We start from the raw sequence: 14,807 nt of genomic DNA on the forward strand, positions 1-14,807 counted from the left end.
TGACTTCATTTTGTTCTACGTAAAGATACCACAAGTTCAAGCCAGTAAAACACTAAAACTTCATTGTCATAGGCTAAAGCTTAAGCCATTTATCTCACGTCAAATTTCATTAAAATTGATTCAATCAAAACATTTGTATATATGGATCAGTATATATATTATATTGTTATAAACAAATGTTAATTAATGAATACATTTATGTACTTGCAATTAAAATTGACAAATTGTTATTATTGGTATGTGAATATACAATAAATATTTATATTCTTGCGTATTTCAATTCCATGTCAATATATCCGGACAATACAATCTTATTCGTACCGTTCTCTGTAACGTTACAGTAGATTCGCCCCTTAGTGAATGGAAAACCCTTCGGCACTTGTTCTATAGGGATCGTCATATTGTACATGTGGTAGGACCCCTGTAAATATGAACATGTGATAAATCGATGCAGTAAATCTAATAGTATTTGTAGGTATTTTACACTTCGAGCATATTAACCAAACTGGACTGTGCCAAATTTTTTTATTGTGATTTCACTGAAGCTGTTGGCGCAGCTGACCTTTACAGCTTCACCGGATGATTGGGGGCGAGTGCAGATGGCACTTCAAACCCGCGGAAGGCGAACTCCCGTCTAACGGATACGACTTTTGTTTGACAATTAACATTTTGTTTTATTAATGTAATAAAATTTATAAATAATACTGGCACTCTGAAATATTTTTTTTTAAATTTGGAGTCATTTTGTTGCAAAGTGTTCTTACCTTGGGTACAGGGCAGCTTGGCGGAAAATATTTTTTCATTGCTGCTCCGAAGAACGTATCCTTGTGTATTAGGTCACAAAATGGCTTGTGCATCTCAATGAAGCCACGTTTGTATTGGTTGGTGAGGAACTCGTAAAAATAGAAGTGCAACTAATGACAAGTAAAAACACAGAGTAATTGTAGTATCAGAAAGTTATACTTTTATGTAACTCGAAGCATTTAACGGACTTTCACTAGTCTCGCAAAAATGGAATTGTTTTCTTCGATTTCTCGGTGGTCTAGTTTCGATTCCTATCACATGATTGGTTGTATTGTTCTGTGATTTCTAAATATATTATGTATTACCAAAAAATAATTTGGTAAATTGAGGTTTACCTCTCTCGATGCTAAAAATTATTAACTACATGGCATCCGTAAAAAAATTTAGATAAAGTTTGGAAGCACCAAACAATAAGTGTACGGATACCGTGAGTGTTGTGTGTCGTGATCTTTCGTTGGATAATCATCATTGTTCTTCCAGTCAGTTCGTGACCACGGCTTGTGCAACCTAGTCGTAACGTCGAAAGAGGTAACTATCTACATATATTTACCATAAAATTAGCCGTGTTAAGTCGCGGTAAAAATATAAGTATGTGTAATAAACACGAAAGCACAAAAAAGTCCAGAGTTATTTTTCAAAATCCTTTTGTTGTATAAAAGAATTTTAGAATAAATAACCTGTTTCACTGTCTTCTGCAAGTAAGCGTACAAAAATGTGATCTAGAACACTGAAACATTATATTTTCCAAAAGTCATTTTTGCACGCGAATTCGTCCGTGTGGCTAAAATCTACCGAGATAATTGCTATCACTAAAAGCGCTATGTCCCTAAAAGAAAATATAATGAAATTTGGTATACGCTTTTATGTAACATGGAAATCAGACTGACTACGTGTATCTGAAGCATTGTCATTGCGAAGGACTAAGATGTCATGGCTCTTATCATGTAATTTAACTTCATAATCTTCCCTTACAAACGAAATACTGATTACAAAGCAAGTTGCTTGGTGGCTGAGATCGGTGACACTGAGATAACCACGCAGTCTGCATACATTCCTTAACCTCTGGTCATTCTTGTAAAATATTTTTTAAATATGAATACGGGAATAATTATGGTCAGTAAATAATATAATCATATTACCATAAAATTATTTCCAATAGGTACGATAGTATCAAGGTGTATATTGACATAGTAAAATGGATCCTTGCGGCTGTAGCGTTGCGATGTGATATTTACGTAGCGTACGTACTCACTGTCGAAGAATATTATACCAGGTCGTTCTGTGCTGAAATACTGTATTCTCTGAAAATTATCATATAAAACCAACATTACATTCTTATTTTACTATTTTACTATCACAAGGGTAGTATATGTCAAAATTTTAGATATATACAGCTAGCAAAAATACTTTGTGTTTCCTGTACTGTATATGTAACCTTAGTATTACAGTGTTTGTTAACTGTCGTCTCGCGCCGGGTGCACAAGGACCGGGAAGCATAAGTGGGGCATAACAAAACCAAATTTTCAGAATCGGCTACGAAGGAAATTCTTAAAAGTAGAAATACAGTATTAGATTTATATACTCAAAAAAATTATTGTATTGATAGAACATTCATAAATTATGTAAAAAGATACTCTAAAACTTTTAAAAAGGTTTGTAATGTAGCAAAATGTAATACTCTAAATAAAAAAATTAAAAATACAAAAGATAACATAAGGACAGTGTGGAATATTATTAATATAGAAACTGATAAATATAAAAGTCCATGTAATGATTTTACGTTAAAATATAATAATAAACTAGTAACGTCCACGAAAGAAATTATCAATATTTTTGATAATTTCTTCGCCAATATTCGTACTGATATTACTTCTTTTTAGGACTCTTCTTCAAGTACAATTAAATCATTCCTTATTGACAATATTATTTCTTGACTTTTTACATTTAAATTTACATTGATTGATTCTGCTGTAATAATGAAAACATTTTAACAATTAAATTAAAAATAGATAGAATACCATTGGGGCATGTATGTTAAAGTTATTAATGCCTTCATAGATATTCTTACTCCATGTTAAGTAACTAACTTAAATAAATATATTTCTGAAGGTGTTTTTTCCAATTTAATGAAACATAGTAAAAAACTCACTCTTTAAGTCAAGAGAAAAACCTGTAATAGTTATATGCCTATACCGAGTAAAGTATTTGAAAAAAATATGCTCGATCAAATGCTGCAACACTTTAAAGTAAATAGACTACTTATTTGATTCTTGAGAGGGGTCTCAGGATGCAGTCGGTGTATTTTGTGAACTTTCAAAAGCATTTGATTGCGATCAACATGAAATACTTTTACACAAACCTGAACATTACCATGATTTTATCATGATAAAATCCTATTTAAATAATAAAAGCAAGTTGTATAAATAAATGGCGTAAAGTCTGAGGGAACTAGTGTTATTTCTAAGGGGTTTTTCTCAGGACTCTATTCTAGGTCTTTTCTTATTTTTAGTTTACATAAATAAACTTCCTTTTATGGCAGAAAAGATAGCTGACATAGTTCTGTTTGCCGATGATACTTCATTAGTATTAAAAGTTAATCGATATAATAATGATATGACGAAACTAACAGTGCTCTATCTTCTGTTTTGAAATGGTTTACTTCTAATAATATGCTATTACATGCAAATAATACTAAATTTACGCTCCCCAATGTAAAGCAGGTGGATTTGAAAATCGTCTTGGACAATAAACCTATATTGTTAATTTTGTTATGTGTTTCTAGGTATTACATTAGATTCCAAGTTGCAACGGGGTGGCAATATTTCTAAATTGCCGCGTCGACTTAGTTCTGCCGCTTATGCGGTAAGAAGAATGAACTTATTTTCTCTATTTTCTTAGCATTATTTATCTATTTATTTATTTAAACTTTATTAACAATTGTACAATAGGCGGGCTTAATGCTATTGGCATTCTCTACCAGCCAACCTTAGAAGTGCAGAGATACTCAAAGGCGGTTTAGTAAATTAAATAAAAATGTATTAAATAGATATACATATTATAAATAATGAAATATAAGATACATACATATAATATATATTATAAACAAACTATACATATAAATAAGATGATGATGAGCCTTATTACAGTACTATGAGATACAATTTAAAAGATATTTATTATTAACTCTTTTTTTAAAAGTATATTTAGAAGGAAGTGTGCGGATGTCTTCTGGCAGTGAGACCCAGAGACGTGAGGCTTGTAAAAGAAAAGAGTCGATCATGAAACTCCTTTTATGGAGTGGTGTAATCAGAACGAGGGAATATTTAGAGCGCAGGTTACGGTCATGGGCATCCCTGAGATACTGAAATTTACATTTCCAGTATTCAGGGGAAGAGGGATTGAAGAGAATGGAAAAGAGAGACAGAGTAACCGTTGCTGTCTGCGCTGACGAATTGAAAGCCATTTAAGTTTGGAGCGGTATGAAGAAATATGGTCATACTTGCGAAGGCTGAAGGTAAATCTAATAGAATTATTTAAAAGACGATCTAATTTATTAAGAAGATCTCCGTTAAGGTAGGGAGGGTAGGGTGTGTGTTGCACACATCAGCATAATCAATGATGGGAAGAATAAGAGATTGGATAAGAGTGACCTTCGTTTTAATAGGAAGAAAATTTCTGAAGCGATTTAAGAAAAGTAGAGGTGATAAAACCTTATAACTTACATGAGCAATTTGCGGAACCCAACTCAGCGTCGAATCTATATGAAGACCAAGATCTTTAACTGTGTTGCTAAATGGAATAACTAAATTATCAAACGTGACAGGTGTAACGGTAAGGAGATCAATTTTAGCCAACTGTTTCGGCCCACTCAAGATTATGACTTGACACTTGTTAGGGTTAACTGGTATACCGAAATTACAGGACCACGAGTAAATGCTACACAGGTCGTAGTTTATTTTTGTTATAGCATAGTCTAAATTATCGGCAGAGATATGCTCATAAATTTGCAAATCATCAGCATAAAAATGATAAAAACAGCCAAGAAAATCAATAATCAGAAGAAAAAGTAATCGTGAGATTATACGCAACGCGTTATACGGGAGTATTCCTACAACGCGTTTTCCTATAACGCGGAACCAATCTCCTGTTTTATAGAGGGGAATATTTTAAATATGAAATACAAATATCTTATTATTTGAATACTACCTTTCCATTTGTGGTCCACTTTTCTTGTACGGAAAATATAAATAGTTCACTAATAAGTAAAATCAAAATAACAATGCCAGCCATGTTGAGCAATAAAGTTATATTAACGTGGTCAGTGTACAACATCTGTATTTATAATCTGTAAAATCAGAAATTACAAATAACAATGCCAGCCATGTTGAGCAATAAAATTATATTAATGTGGTCAGTGTACAACATCTGTATTTATAATCTGTAAAATCAGAAATTACAGATTATATGATTTTATTTCACGCATCATTATATGGAATTATCTTTGTAGGTATCATCTGATTACTGATAAAAATTAAATTAAAAATGTGAATTGAGTTTCTGCCTGTTCTATGATGTCTAGTATATACCTACGAGTCGTATAGTAAGAAAAATATATATGTCTATGTATTTAATACTAATAATAATAATAGTAATCTCAGGACAATTCACATAACGCCATCTAGATCCAAGTTAAGCTAGCTAAAGCTTGTGTTATGGGTACTAGACAATTGCTATAAATACATGGATGCATTTTTTTTTGTAAATAAATACATATTATATTATACATAGAAAACACCCAGACCGATACAAACCATCATACTCATCAATACAAATGTTTGTACCGTGCGAGGAATCGACTCCGCGACCATTGGATAGTAAAGCGGTATGCTAAACCACTGGACCACCGAGGCTGTCATTTGTATCAGTCATTTAATACCCATAACACAAGCTTTAGCTAGTTTAACTTGGGTCTAGGTGGCGCTGTGTGAATTGTCTTCCTTCCTCTTTTCTTCTATTTTTTCCTCAGTAATAATTTTACTTTAGAAAATTATCCACTTTAAAATAATGCTTAACTAATTGTATTCATACGCACAACTGTCGATTAAATGTTTTTTTTCAAATATCACATGTGAAACCAATAGTTTCACATGTGATATTTGAAAAATAAATAATTGGCCATTGGAGAATTAAAAAAAATATAATGCAAAAAAATTTACGGTCATAAACGGCTAAAATGTCCTACCTGAATAAATTATTTTTGAATTTGAGAGCTGCCTAAACCCAATGGTAATAAAAATTCTTATTAAATGTATCCTAAAATACAATGCAACTGAGAATTTTTTCGAATTCGGTTTTATTTTCTTAAATATAATGTAATGTAAATTGGACTCTATTACCCGCATTTAGCCGACGTTAGGCAGGTAGGTGCACCATTTCATTGTCATCCACAAAAGAAAAAAACCGCATTTTGACTCTCATCTAGGTCGTAGTGCGTAGAGCCTACTAAAGCAGCCAGATAAGCTCCTCGCAGAAGCGTAGGCGTCTGCTGGTGTCTTCACAGGTTTCACGCAGCGACCTAACCGTCCCGAGGGCTTGTGTACGTTTATTTCGTTGGTTTATTAATGATGTAGAGTTTATGCAGTTAGGTGAATTAAGTAATCAGAAACAAGATAGAGCCGACCAACTCAGCATAAAGGTACAGGTAATTTGCAGCGCTGATATTCTGTTGATTATGTATTTTCTATGATGGGAACAACAAAAAGTTTATTATTATTATTATGAGTAGTAATTTTGGAGTGATACTCTTTAGTTATTTTCTAATTTCTACTCTACCGTCTAGTACACAAAGTTACATTTGGGAAAAATGCTGGTGACAATAATTGTCATGTGGAAGGGCAGGCCTTGAATTTGGTATGTACTTAATAGAATAATTGTGCGTTTATAGAGATTATAACTGAGTACCTTATTTAATGGAATATGGAACAATGAATCGGCAAAATTAATAGCGGAAGTTAATTATCTTTATTCATTTATAACATGAATAAATCAATTGCTTTTCGATACAGAGACGTTTTGGTCTATAATGAAGTGGGTTGACATGGATATGTATATCTGTATTATTTTATTTTATTTAATATTCTTAACTATTCAGTTGGAGACAAAGGTAGTATTATATATTCTATTTAATATATCTTATATTTAAGTTTTGAGTAATATTTTTATTTATTATTAGATGGCTGCGTCACTAACGACGCAGTTGTCGAAAAATTACAACCGTTTGCGTAAATACCTGAGCATAGCTTTTTTTTAATTTTTCTAATGCTGTTAGCCGCAGCTGGCCTTTACGGCTTCACCGAACGATAGGAGGCCAGTGCATGACTTACGAAGTGAGTAAAGGCCAACTCCTGCCTGACGGATACGACTTTAGTCTGAGGGCACCGCTAGGGGTTCGAACTTCAACTCGGGTCTTTGTAATTTTAATTCCCGTTTAAATTGGCGTGGGATCAATCAGATAAGCATTGCAACGGTCACATAAATCTCCGTATCATGGAATTTCATAGCCATAATAATGTCTTCCTCTTAATAACGGAACACAGCTTCGAATGCAATCTGCGTAGCGGCGGAAATAATCTGCCTTTCATAGCGAGACTAATAAATTTAATTTCAATATTATTAGTGATATGTTTGCTTTAGTTGATTTTTCACATATCGTCTTCTGTACATTAGTGAAGTAGTCAATGGTTTTAATCTTTTACTAGTAGACAATTACCAATCCCATTGCGTCTCTTTAACATATTTTTTTAAATTCAAATGAATTCATATTCTGATTTCACTTCCTACGGTATGGGATATTAATCATAATACTGATCACGATGTTTGTAATGCTCGAACGATAGGGCAGAAGTGCAAGTGGCACCCCAAACCCGCGGAACAATTGAAAACAACCATACCTATAAGTTTATAACAGTGAAATTAGAATATTCAACCACCTTCTTCTTCTCAACCTTCCAGAACTTACATTTCTGAAAAATCATGTTTTACCAGAAAATTGATATAAATTTTTGTTTCAGAGAATCCAATATTTTAGTACGGAACATCCCAAGATTTATTATTTGGACACCAATCATATAGAGTACGCAAATGTTACGGCACGTCGCCACGGGCGTAAAGATCCATTCTATTATGTAGATATACATGCGCGTACGCATGTGGCCCTTGGAAACAACTATACAGTGAGATCTTTTTTTTCGGACTACTTTAATGCAGTTGGCCACGGCCTTTTACAGCTTCACCGGACGATAGAGGCAAGTGCAGCATGGCACTCCAAAACCGCGGAAGGACTTAAGGATCGGCTGAAGGCTAACTTCCGACTGACGATACGACTTTAATCTGAAGGCATCGCTAGGGGATCGAAGCTCGGCACAGGCTGTTGTAATTTCGATCCCCGTTTGAATTGGATGGGGGATCGATCGGAGGAGAGTGAGATAGATTTATTTATCTTCTTTTATACTAGCTGTGCCGGCAAACATTTTTTTTACATATAAATTAATGATTTTATTGAAGGGTTATTATATATAAGGCGACCACTAATCATCAAGCCATCAGCTTGCTCCTCCAATTACATAAAATAAAAAGCAGAAAGACCTTATTTATCAGTCACGTCATTTGATGAATAATGTATATGACGGCCTGTATGGTCTAGCGGTTAAGCATCCGCGCTTTAATTCCGATGGTCGCGGGTTCGATTACTCGCAAACATTTGTCTTCATGAGTATGATTGTTTGTAACGGTTTATAGGTAAATACAAAAATTATGATCAACTAATAAAAAAGACAAATAATATTGATCTATTTTCAATTTGACTACAGACTTTAACAACAAACAAAGAGCTTCTTTGTGTATAATGCATGTACCTAATGTATGTAATGTATTTTCATGCATGATTTAACGATATTTTTTTATTTAATAAGTTTCCTTCTCCATGAGTAAATTATATGTGTGCGAAATTTCAAACATCTCCGACCGCGCAATTTTCGTAAAAATATGCACAAAGTCTTAGCTTCTCATATTAATTTAATGAGTAAGTAAGGTACAGTTACAGCAGTGTTCGTACGTTAGTGCGCAGTTATTATATTCGATACATTTCATTGAAGGCTCACTTCTATTTCTTCGAGTTTCTGAGCAACCAGTACAAGCGAGGTTTCATCGAGATGCACTTCAGATATTGTGACCTAATTCTCAATAATAAATTCTTCGGGGCCGCAATGAAAAAGAATCTTCCTGCAATATGCCCATTTCCTAAGGTAATAAAAATATGTTTTATCAATTTGCATGGTTTTCTTTGATGTGAAATTTATTGATTTAGGTATACCTCGAAAACCAGTTACAGTACAACCAGTGAAATAGACCGTGCCAAAAAATGGAATATTCCCAATTTCTTGAATCTGAGACAGCTGCTTAAGATGTTGTTTGATGGAAGTCTCTATAAAAATAGATAAAAAACTTGGTTGTCTTAGTCCAATAAATACGAAACTGCATGACAATAATCTAAATACAAAACTAACGAATACATGCAATAATGAATAAATACAAAGTTTTGACAAGATTTAATCTTATTACATTCAAACTTCCTTTGAAAGTTCGAAAGAATGCTCTCCTAAAATCTTTGTAGTAATTTACATTACCGCGTGATTCTTTTTCCTACTTGCTTTCTTATTTTTACGTCTTAAAAATGTAAAGTTACAACGATTCTTTAAAAGAGCAACGCACAAGTTTCTTGCTTGTTCTTCTCGTGAGGAGACAGCTTTCCGAATGAGTGGTACATTAAAAAATTGTGATGACTATTCAAAAGTGCAAAATTTAATAAACTTATTATTAAATTTTGATGAATCTGCGTTTCGAATGAAATGTAGAATAAAAGATATGACTATTCAAAAGTGCTAGTTTTGAGTTTATTTGAATAAAGATTATTTATATTTCTATTTCTAGTAGTAATCTTAAATATAGACAAAGCAAAGGTGGACCTTATAAAATGTCCAAAATTTTAAAATAATTATTTAAAAGTAATATGATTATTATTTTCAGGGTGAGTATCATCTGTATAATATGACTATTCCAATAGAAGAAGTACCGAGGGTATTTCCTTTCACCAGAGGACGTATATATGTGAATTTAACAATATTGGACGCTGATGTCGTGATGGCAGCGTATATTGATCTTGAAGTTAAAGAATTCACAACGAGAACATGAATACGAATAATAAATTTTCCTTATTTTATTAGAATAAGAATAATTTATTGCGCCAATCAAATTACATAAAAGAAAATACATTTAAAGGATACTCAATTAAAGGCAGCAAAAGGACCCAGCAAATAATACTCATTGGAGCTGTTGGATGTACATAATATTTTATTGTGTTATTTTTATTATAACTTGTAATTCTGTAAAATCCAAAGACAATTTTATTGTTTTTTTGTCCTTTCGCCTGATTGTGATATTTTTGTAATAATTCAGATTCTGGCTATGGACTTAGTTTGACTAAATGAGTGTGGTGGATTCTGCGATTTTGGTTTGCGATGACAATGAGATGCAATATAAATTTACTGAAAATTATAAAGATATACACATAAAAATCGCAACGCTTGAAAAAGCATAGGTACATATAATGGTTCTACGATTATAAAATAAGTTTCCATCATTTCATAAAGCCCTTGTTTCTAGTTGACCTGCGTAAGTTTAAGAATGCATTAGAGGTTTTGTTAAATTAGTGAGTCCGTAATTTATTGACTATATTGATAACAAATTTTAATATTCACATAAATATAACAATTTCTAAAATTCTAATTTGTTTGCATTATTTTTATAATACGGTATAGTATATATAGTACAGTATAGTAATAGTATATATAGTACGTGCACCTAAGGCTGCACTACCAGATTTGGCTGGACAGAGAGAGAATAACGAATGACGAAGGTGAGTGAACTTGACATCCCTTAAATCTTCACCCGGATTACAATTCGCGGGAGTTTTCTTCTGCTCGCAGTTTCCCTGCCACACAATGGATCCGGCGGATGGAATGCTAAGAAGTTTGTCTTTCTCCATATTTGTATGCCTACTAAGTAAAATATGTTATTTTAATATTTTATTATAAGTACTAATTTGCATCCGTGTTTTGCAAATAAAGAATTGAACAGAATTATAATTATATATATATGACATTAATAAAATAAAACTTCAGGCAATTGCATTCCGACTAGTACTTCTATATTTGCGTCGTACTGGGTTTTTTTTTCAAACTATTCTAAAGCTGTTGGGCCTAATTGGACTTGACAGCTTCACTGAACGATAGGGGGCGAGTGCAGATGCTACTCCAAACGCGGAAGGACAAATAAGGATTTACTTTGGATAAGGATAACCTTGGCTCAGGCTGTCGTAATTTCGATCGCCGTTTGAAATGGACAGGATCGATCGGATGGGGCGTAATGGCGATATGGGCCATGCCCTTCCTTTATAGGCGGTAGCGGACATATCGCCCGAGAATATAGGAATAGTCAGTCAATAGTGACGGTGTGGTCATCGGTGTTAATCTTATAATACTAATATCACTGCACAATTCACACAACGCCATTTAGTACAGAGCTCGAGTTATGAGTACTAGACAACTGAATATATATGACAAATACTTTTTTTGTAAATATATTTATAATATATATATAGTAAAACGATGCAAGGAAATTTGTAACAGAAGTGACAAAATGAGCAATTAACTTTTAATGGCGGAAGTGCTTTTCCTGTTTTTTTCGATAGTTTTTTGAATAAGCTATTAAGCGCTCGGGACAGACTCAGTTTGGATTTTATTGAAGATGGCCGACTTTCACTCCTTTATTTACCTTATTTTATTTAACATACTATCACTTGCTGTACAGCTGGAGACAAAGGTACTAATATATTTTATTCTTATATAGGGACATCTCTAATATTAAATGAAAATTTCGTGCATGAACTACTATTGCCATGCACGTTCGTCATTTAAGTACTCATTTAGTGTGTAGTAGGCTTTGCTCAGGGCCGTGTAGTGTCCGGCTTCAGAATAGCACTAACCTCAACAACGGACTAGGGTGTCGTAAAAGGCGACTAAAGTCCACTAGCGAGCGTTTCCATCTTTTACGCTTTGCTACAGGGGAGATGGGCCTCTAAGCATTGTGCTGCAACTCATCTAAGAGAAGGAAAACTCTGAAATTAAACCCGGAACGATACCTCCGTCAGGCGCTATTAGGGTTCAACCCAAAGTATGCGGCAGGTTTCTGCAGCCGATCTGGCTCCACACGTATTGGCTTGCCTTTCCTGTGGGATCAGCTAGTAAGGCAGAGAGGGTAATACAGGTCCTGGGCAACCCTGTGTTTCCTTAACTCCGTCCTAGGCGGCGTAGTCTGTGGAGAGGTCACTCTACCCACATTGGCATAGCTGTGTGGTTAACAACACGGAAAGTGGCAGTTACCGGTTATAAGTCCTCACATATGGGCGTAAGTGTGGACGCCAGGGGTCACTTTCGACAGTGGGAGAGCCCATCGAAGGCTCACTGTTCGTTACCGCCCGCTTCAAGCCGGGCAGCCCCCGGTCAATAAGGTACGTTCCGTCCCGTCGCTGGTCTGTTCCTTTAGGGTGTAGGGAGCACTAGCAGATGGCTAGACGGCTGGCGACGATAATTGTTGCACCTGTTAAACAGAACAACAGTAAAACACTGCCCCGCCAATCCATGCGCATTGCTACATGGAATGTCCGTACTATGAGGACAGGCCTCCCGGATACCTGTGGAGGGTCACAATCATATTGCGCACAAGATCTGCGTAAAACTGCTTTGATTGATGCAGAGCTAAGTAGACTAAACATCTCAGTCTGTGCTTTACAAGAGACCAGGCTTCCAGACGATGGCTCATTGCGCGAGTCTACTTATACATTCTTCTGGAAGGGAAAAGAGTCCTCAGATGTTCGCGAACACGGAGTGGGTTTTGCGATCCGCAACGATTTACTGTCCGCCATCGAGAACCCACGCGGCATTTCGGAACGCATTATGGTCTTGAGACTCAATAGCAGTTGCGGTTCTATTACTATTATTTCCGCTTATGCTCCGACTTTAATATCTACGGACGAGTCAAAAGATCGATTCTATAACCAACTGAGGGAGACAGTAAAGAATGTCAATCGAGGCGATCGCCTTTATATTTTGGGCGACTTCAATGCCCGTGTTGGCGGAGATTATGCCGCATGGCCGAATTGTATTGGTTACCATGGCATTGGCAAGCTGAATGAAAATGGTCAACGGTTACTCGAGTTTTGCTCCGAATACTCGCTGTGTGTAACTAATACATATTTCAAGGGTAAAACGTCGCGTAAAGTCTCTTGGAAACATCCGAGATCTGGTCATTGGCATCAACTGGATATAGTACTTTGCAGAAGCAAAAATCTTCGTGATATTCTCCACACACGTTCCTTCCATAGTGCCGACTGCAACACCGACCACTCACTGGTAGCGGCACACATAGCCTTCACTCCCAAGAGGATACATTCGTCCAAGGTGCCGGGTAGAAGAAAGCTAAATCTTTCTAATATCAGGAATGACGAATGTGTCCAAAAATTTGAGTGTTTGGCAAATGAAATGCTTGCTGCATGGGACGATAGTGCACCTATAAATGTTGAGTGGAATAACGTCAGAAAACTACTCACTGAGAGCGCCGGCGAGGTTTTCGGTTATCAGAAAACCAAATCTCACGACTGGTTCGCGGAAAATGTCGAGCACCTTCAACCATTGCTGGACTCAAAGCGTAACGCTGCCCTTGGGCATCGCTTGAATCCCAGTACGGACACCGACAAAGCGCTTCGAGCTACAAAGGCGGCTCTTCAACGGAGTGCACGGTACTATGCCAACTTATACTGGTCGGAACTTGGCCGCACCATTCAAACCTGTGCAGATAGAGGGGACATCGGTGGTGTCTATGAGGGTGTCAAACGGGCCCTTGGACCTATTAAAAGAAGTCAGCACCTCTTAAGGACGCGAATGGTTTTATTATAACCGACAACCAAAAACAGCTCGAACGCTGGGTTGAGCATTACACCGGTCTCTACTCACGTCCTGTATACTTACAGCCAGAGGCAGTGCTGAGTATGCCGAAAATGGATGTTTGGACCGAACTGGATGATCCACCGTCCTTAGAGGATTTCATCGTGGCTGTCAATCAGCTTAAACGCGGAAAGAGTCCCGGAAAAGATGGCACCCAGGCTGAAATAATTAAACTCGAATGCGCGAAACCAATCCTGCGGAATCTTTTGTTGAAGTGCTGGGAAGCGGGTGATGTGCCACAGGATATGCGAGATGCCAACATCATAACACTATACAAAGGGAAAGGTGACCGCGGCGACTGCAACTGCTACCGTGGTATATCCCTTCTGAGTATAGTTGGCAAGCTTTTTGGACGTGTTATTCTATGTAGACTCCAAAAGCTTGCGGCGCGCATTTACCCAGAGACACAGTGCGGGTTCCGTTCTCAGCGTTCCACGGTAGTTATGATCTTTACACTCAGGCAATTGCAAGAAAAGTGTAGAGAGCAGAATACTCCCCTGTTTGTGGCTTTCGTTGACCTCAACAAAGCTTTTGACACGGTTAGCAGAGAGGGTTTGTACTCGGCGCTGGGGAGCATTGGGTGTCCACCTAAACTCCTGAGCCTCATTAAATCTTTCCACGAGAATATGAGGGGCACCATAGTTTTTAACGGCCAGTCGTCTGAATCGTTTGACGTTCGCAGAGGTGTGCGGCAGGGCTGCGTCTTGGCTCCCACCCTGTTTGGAATATATTTCTCGCTCCTGATATACACAGCATTCGGCGATGACCACCAGGGTATCCATCTGCATACAAGGACCGACGGAAATATGTTCAACATCTCTCTCCTCAAATCTAAGAGAAACCGCGAGGACCTTTTCGTAGATAGTCTTCTCTTTGCCGATGACG

At 36.2% G+C, this 14,807-nt stretch overlaps 2 protein-coding genes across 2 annotated transcripts; one reads left to right on the forward strand and one right to left on the reverse strand.

Annotated features, from left to right (window-relative positions):
- Window positions 1-259: 259 nt before the first annotated feature.
- LOC131851341 (uncharacterized) lies at window positions 260-5,094 on the reverse strand. Its single transcript, XM_059201831.1, has 4 exons — window positions 5,011-5,094; window positions 1,944-2,105; window positions 765-914; window positions 260-421 (listed from the first exon to the last, which is right to left on the reverse strand). Exons 1-4 carry the CDS (start codon window positions 5,092-5,094, stop codon window positions 260-262), a joined length of 558 nt encoding a protein of 185 aa, XP_059057814.1.
- Window positions 5,095-6,439: 1,345 nt separating this feature from the next.
- LOC131851342 (uncharacterized) lies at window positions 6,440-10,053 on the forward strand. The gene is made up of 4 exons (XM_059201832.1): window positions 6,440-6,505; window positions 7,875-8,036; window positions 8,958-9,107; window positions 9,889-10,053. The coding sequence occupies exons 1-4, from the start codon at window positions 6,440-6,442 to the stop codon at window positions 10,051-10,053; spliced, it is 543 nt and encodes a 180-aa protein (XP_059057815.1).
- Window positions 10,054-14,807: the final 4,754 nt, after the last annotated feature.

The sequence above is a fragment of the Achroia grisella genome, unplaced genomic scaffold (assembly GCF_030625045.1).
Source record: "Achroia grisella isolate CSIRO2021 unplaced genomic scaffold, CSIRO_AGI_Agris_v1 utg782, whole genome shotgun sequence".
NCBI lineage: Eukaryota > Metazoa > Arthropoda > Insecta > Lepidoptera > Pyralidae > Achroia > Achroia grisella.

What these genes read in the sequence shown, in the direction of transcription:
- LOC131851341 (XM_059201831.1), bottom strand. Translation starts at nt 5,094, where the DNA reads ATGGCTGGCATTGTTATTTTGATTTTACTTATTAGTGAACTATTTATA. An exon ending in AGTGGACCACAAATGGAAAG is followed by an intron (nt 2,106 to 5,010) that starts GTAGTATTCAAA and finishes GATAATTTTCAG; the next exon opens with AGAATACAGTATTTCAGCAC. An exon ending in CAAGCTGCCCTGTACCCAAG is followed by an intron (nt 422 to 764) that starts GTAAGAACACTT and finishes TCATATTTACAG; the next exon opens with GGGTCCTACCACATGTACAA.
- LOC131851342 (XM_059201832.1), top strand. Translation starts at nt 6,440, where the DNA reads ATGCAGTTAGGTGAATTAAGTAATCAGAAACAAGATAGAGCCGACCAA. An exon ending in AACTCAGCATAAAGGTACAG is followed by an intron (nt 6,506 to 7,874) that starts GTAATTTGCAGC and finishes TTTTTGTTTCAG; the next exon opens with AGAATCCAATATTTTAGTAC. An exon ending in CAATATGCCCATTTCCTAAG is followed by an intron (nt 9,108 to 9,888) that starts GTAATAAAAATA and finishes TATTATTTTCAG; the next exon opens with GGTGAGTATCATCTGTATAA.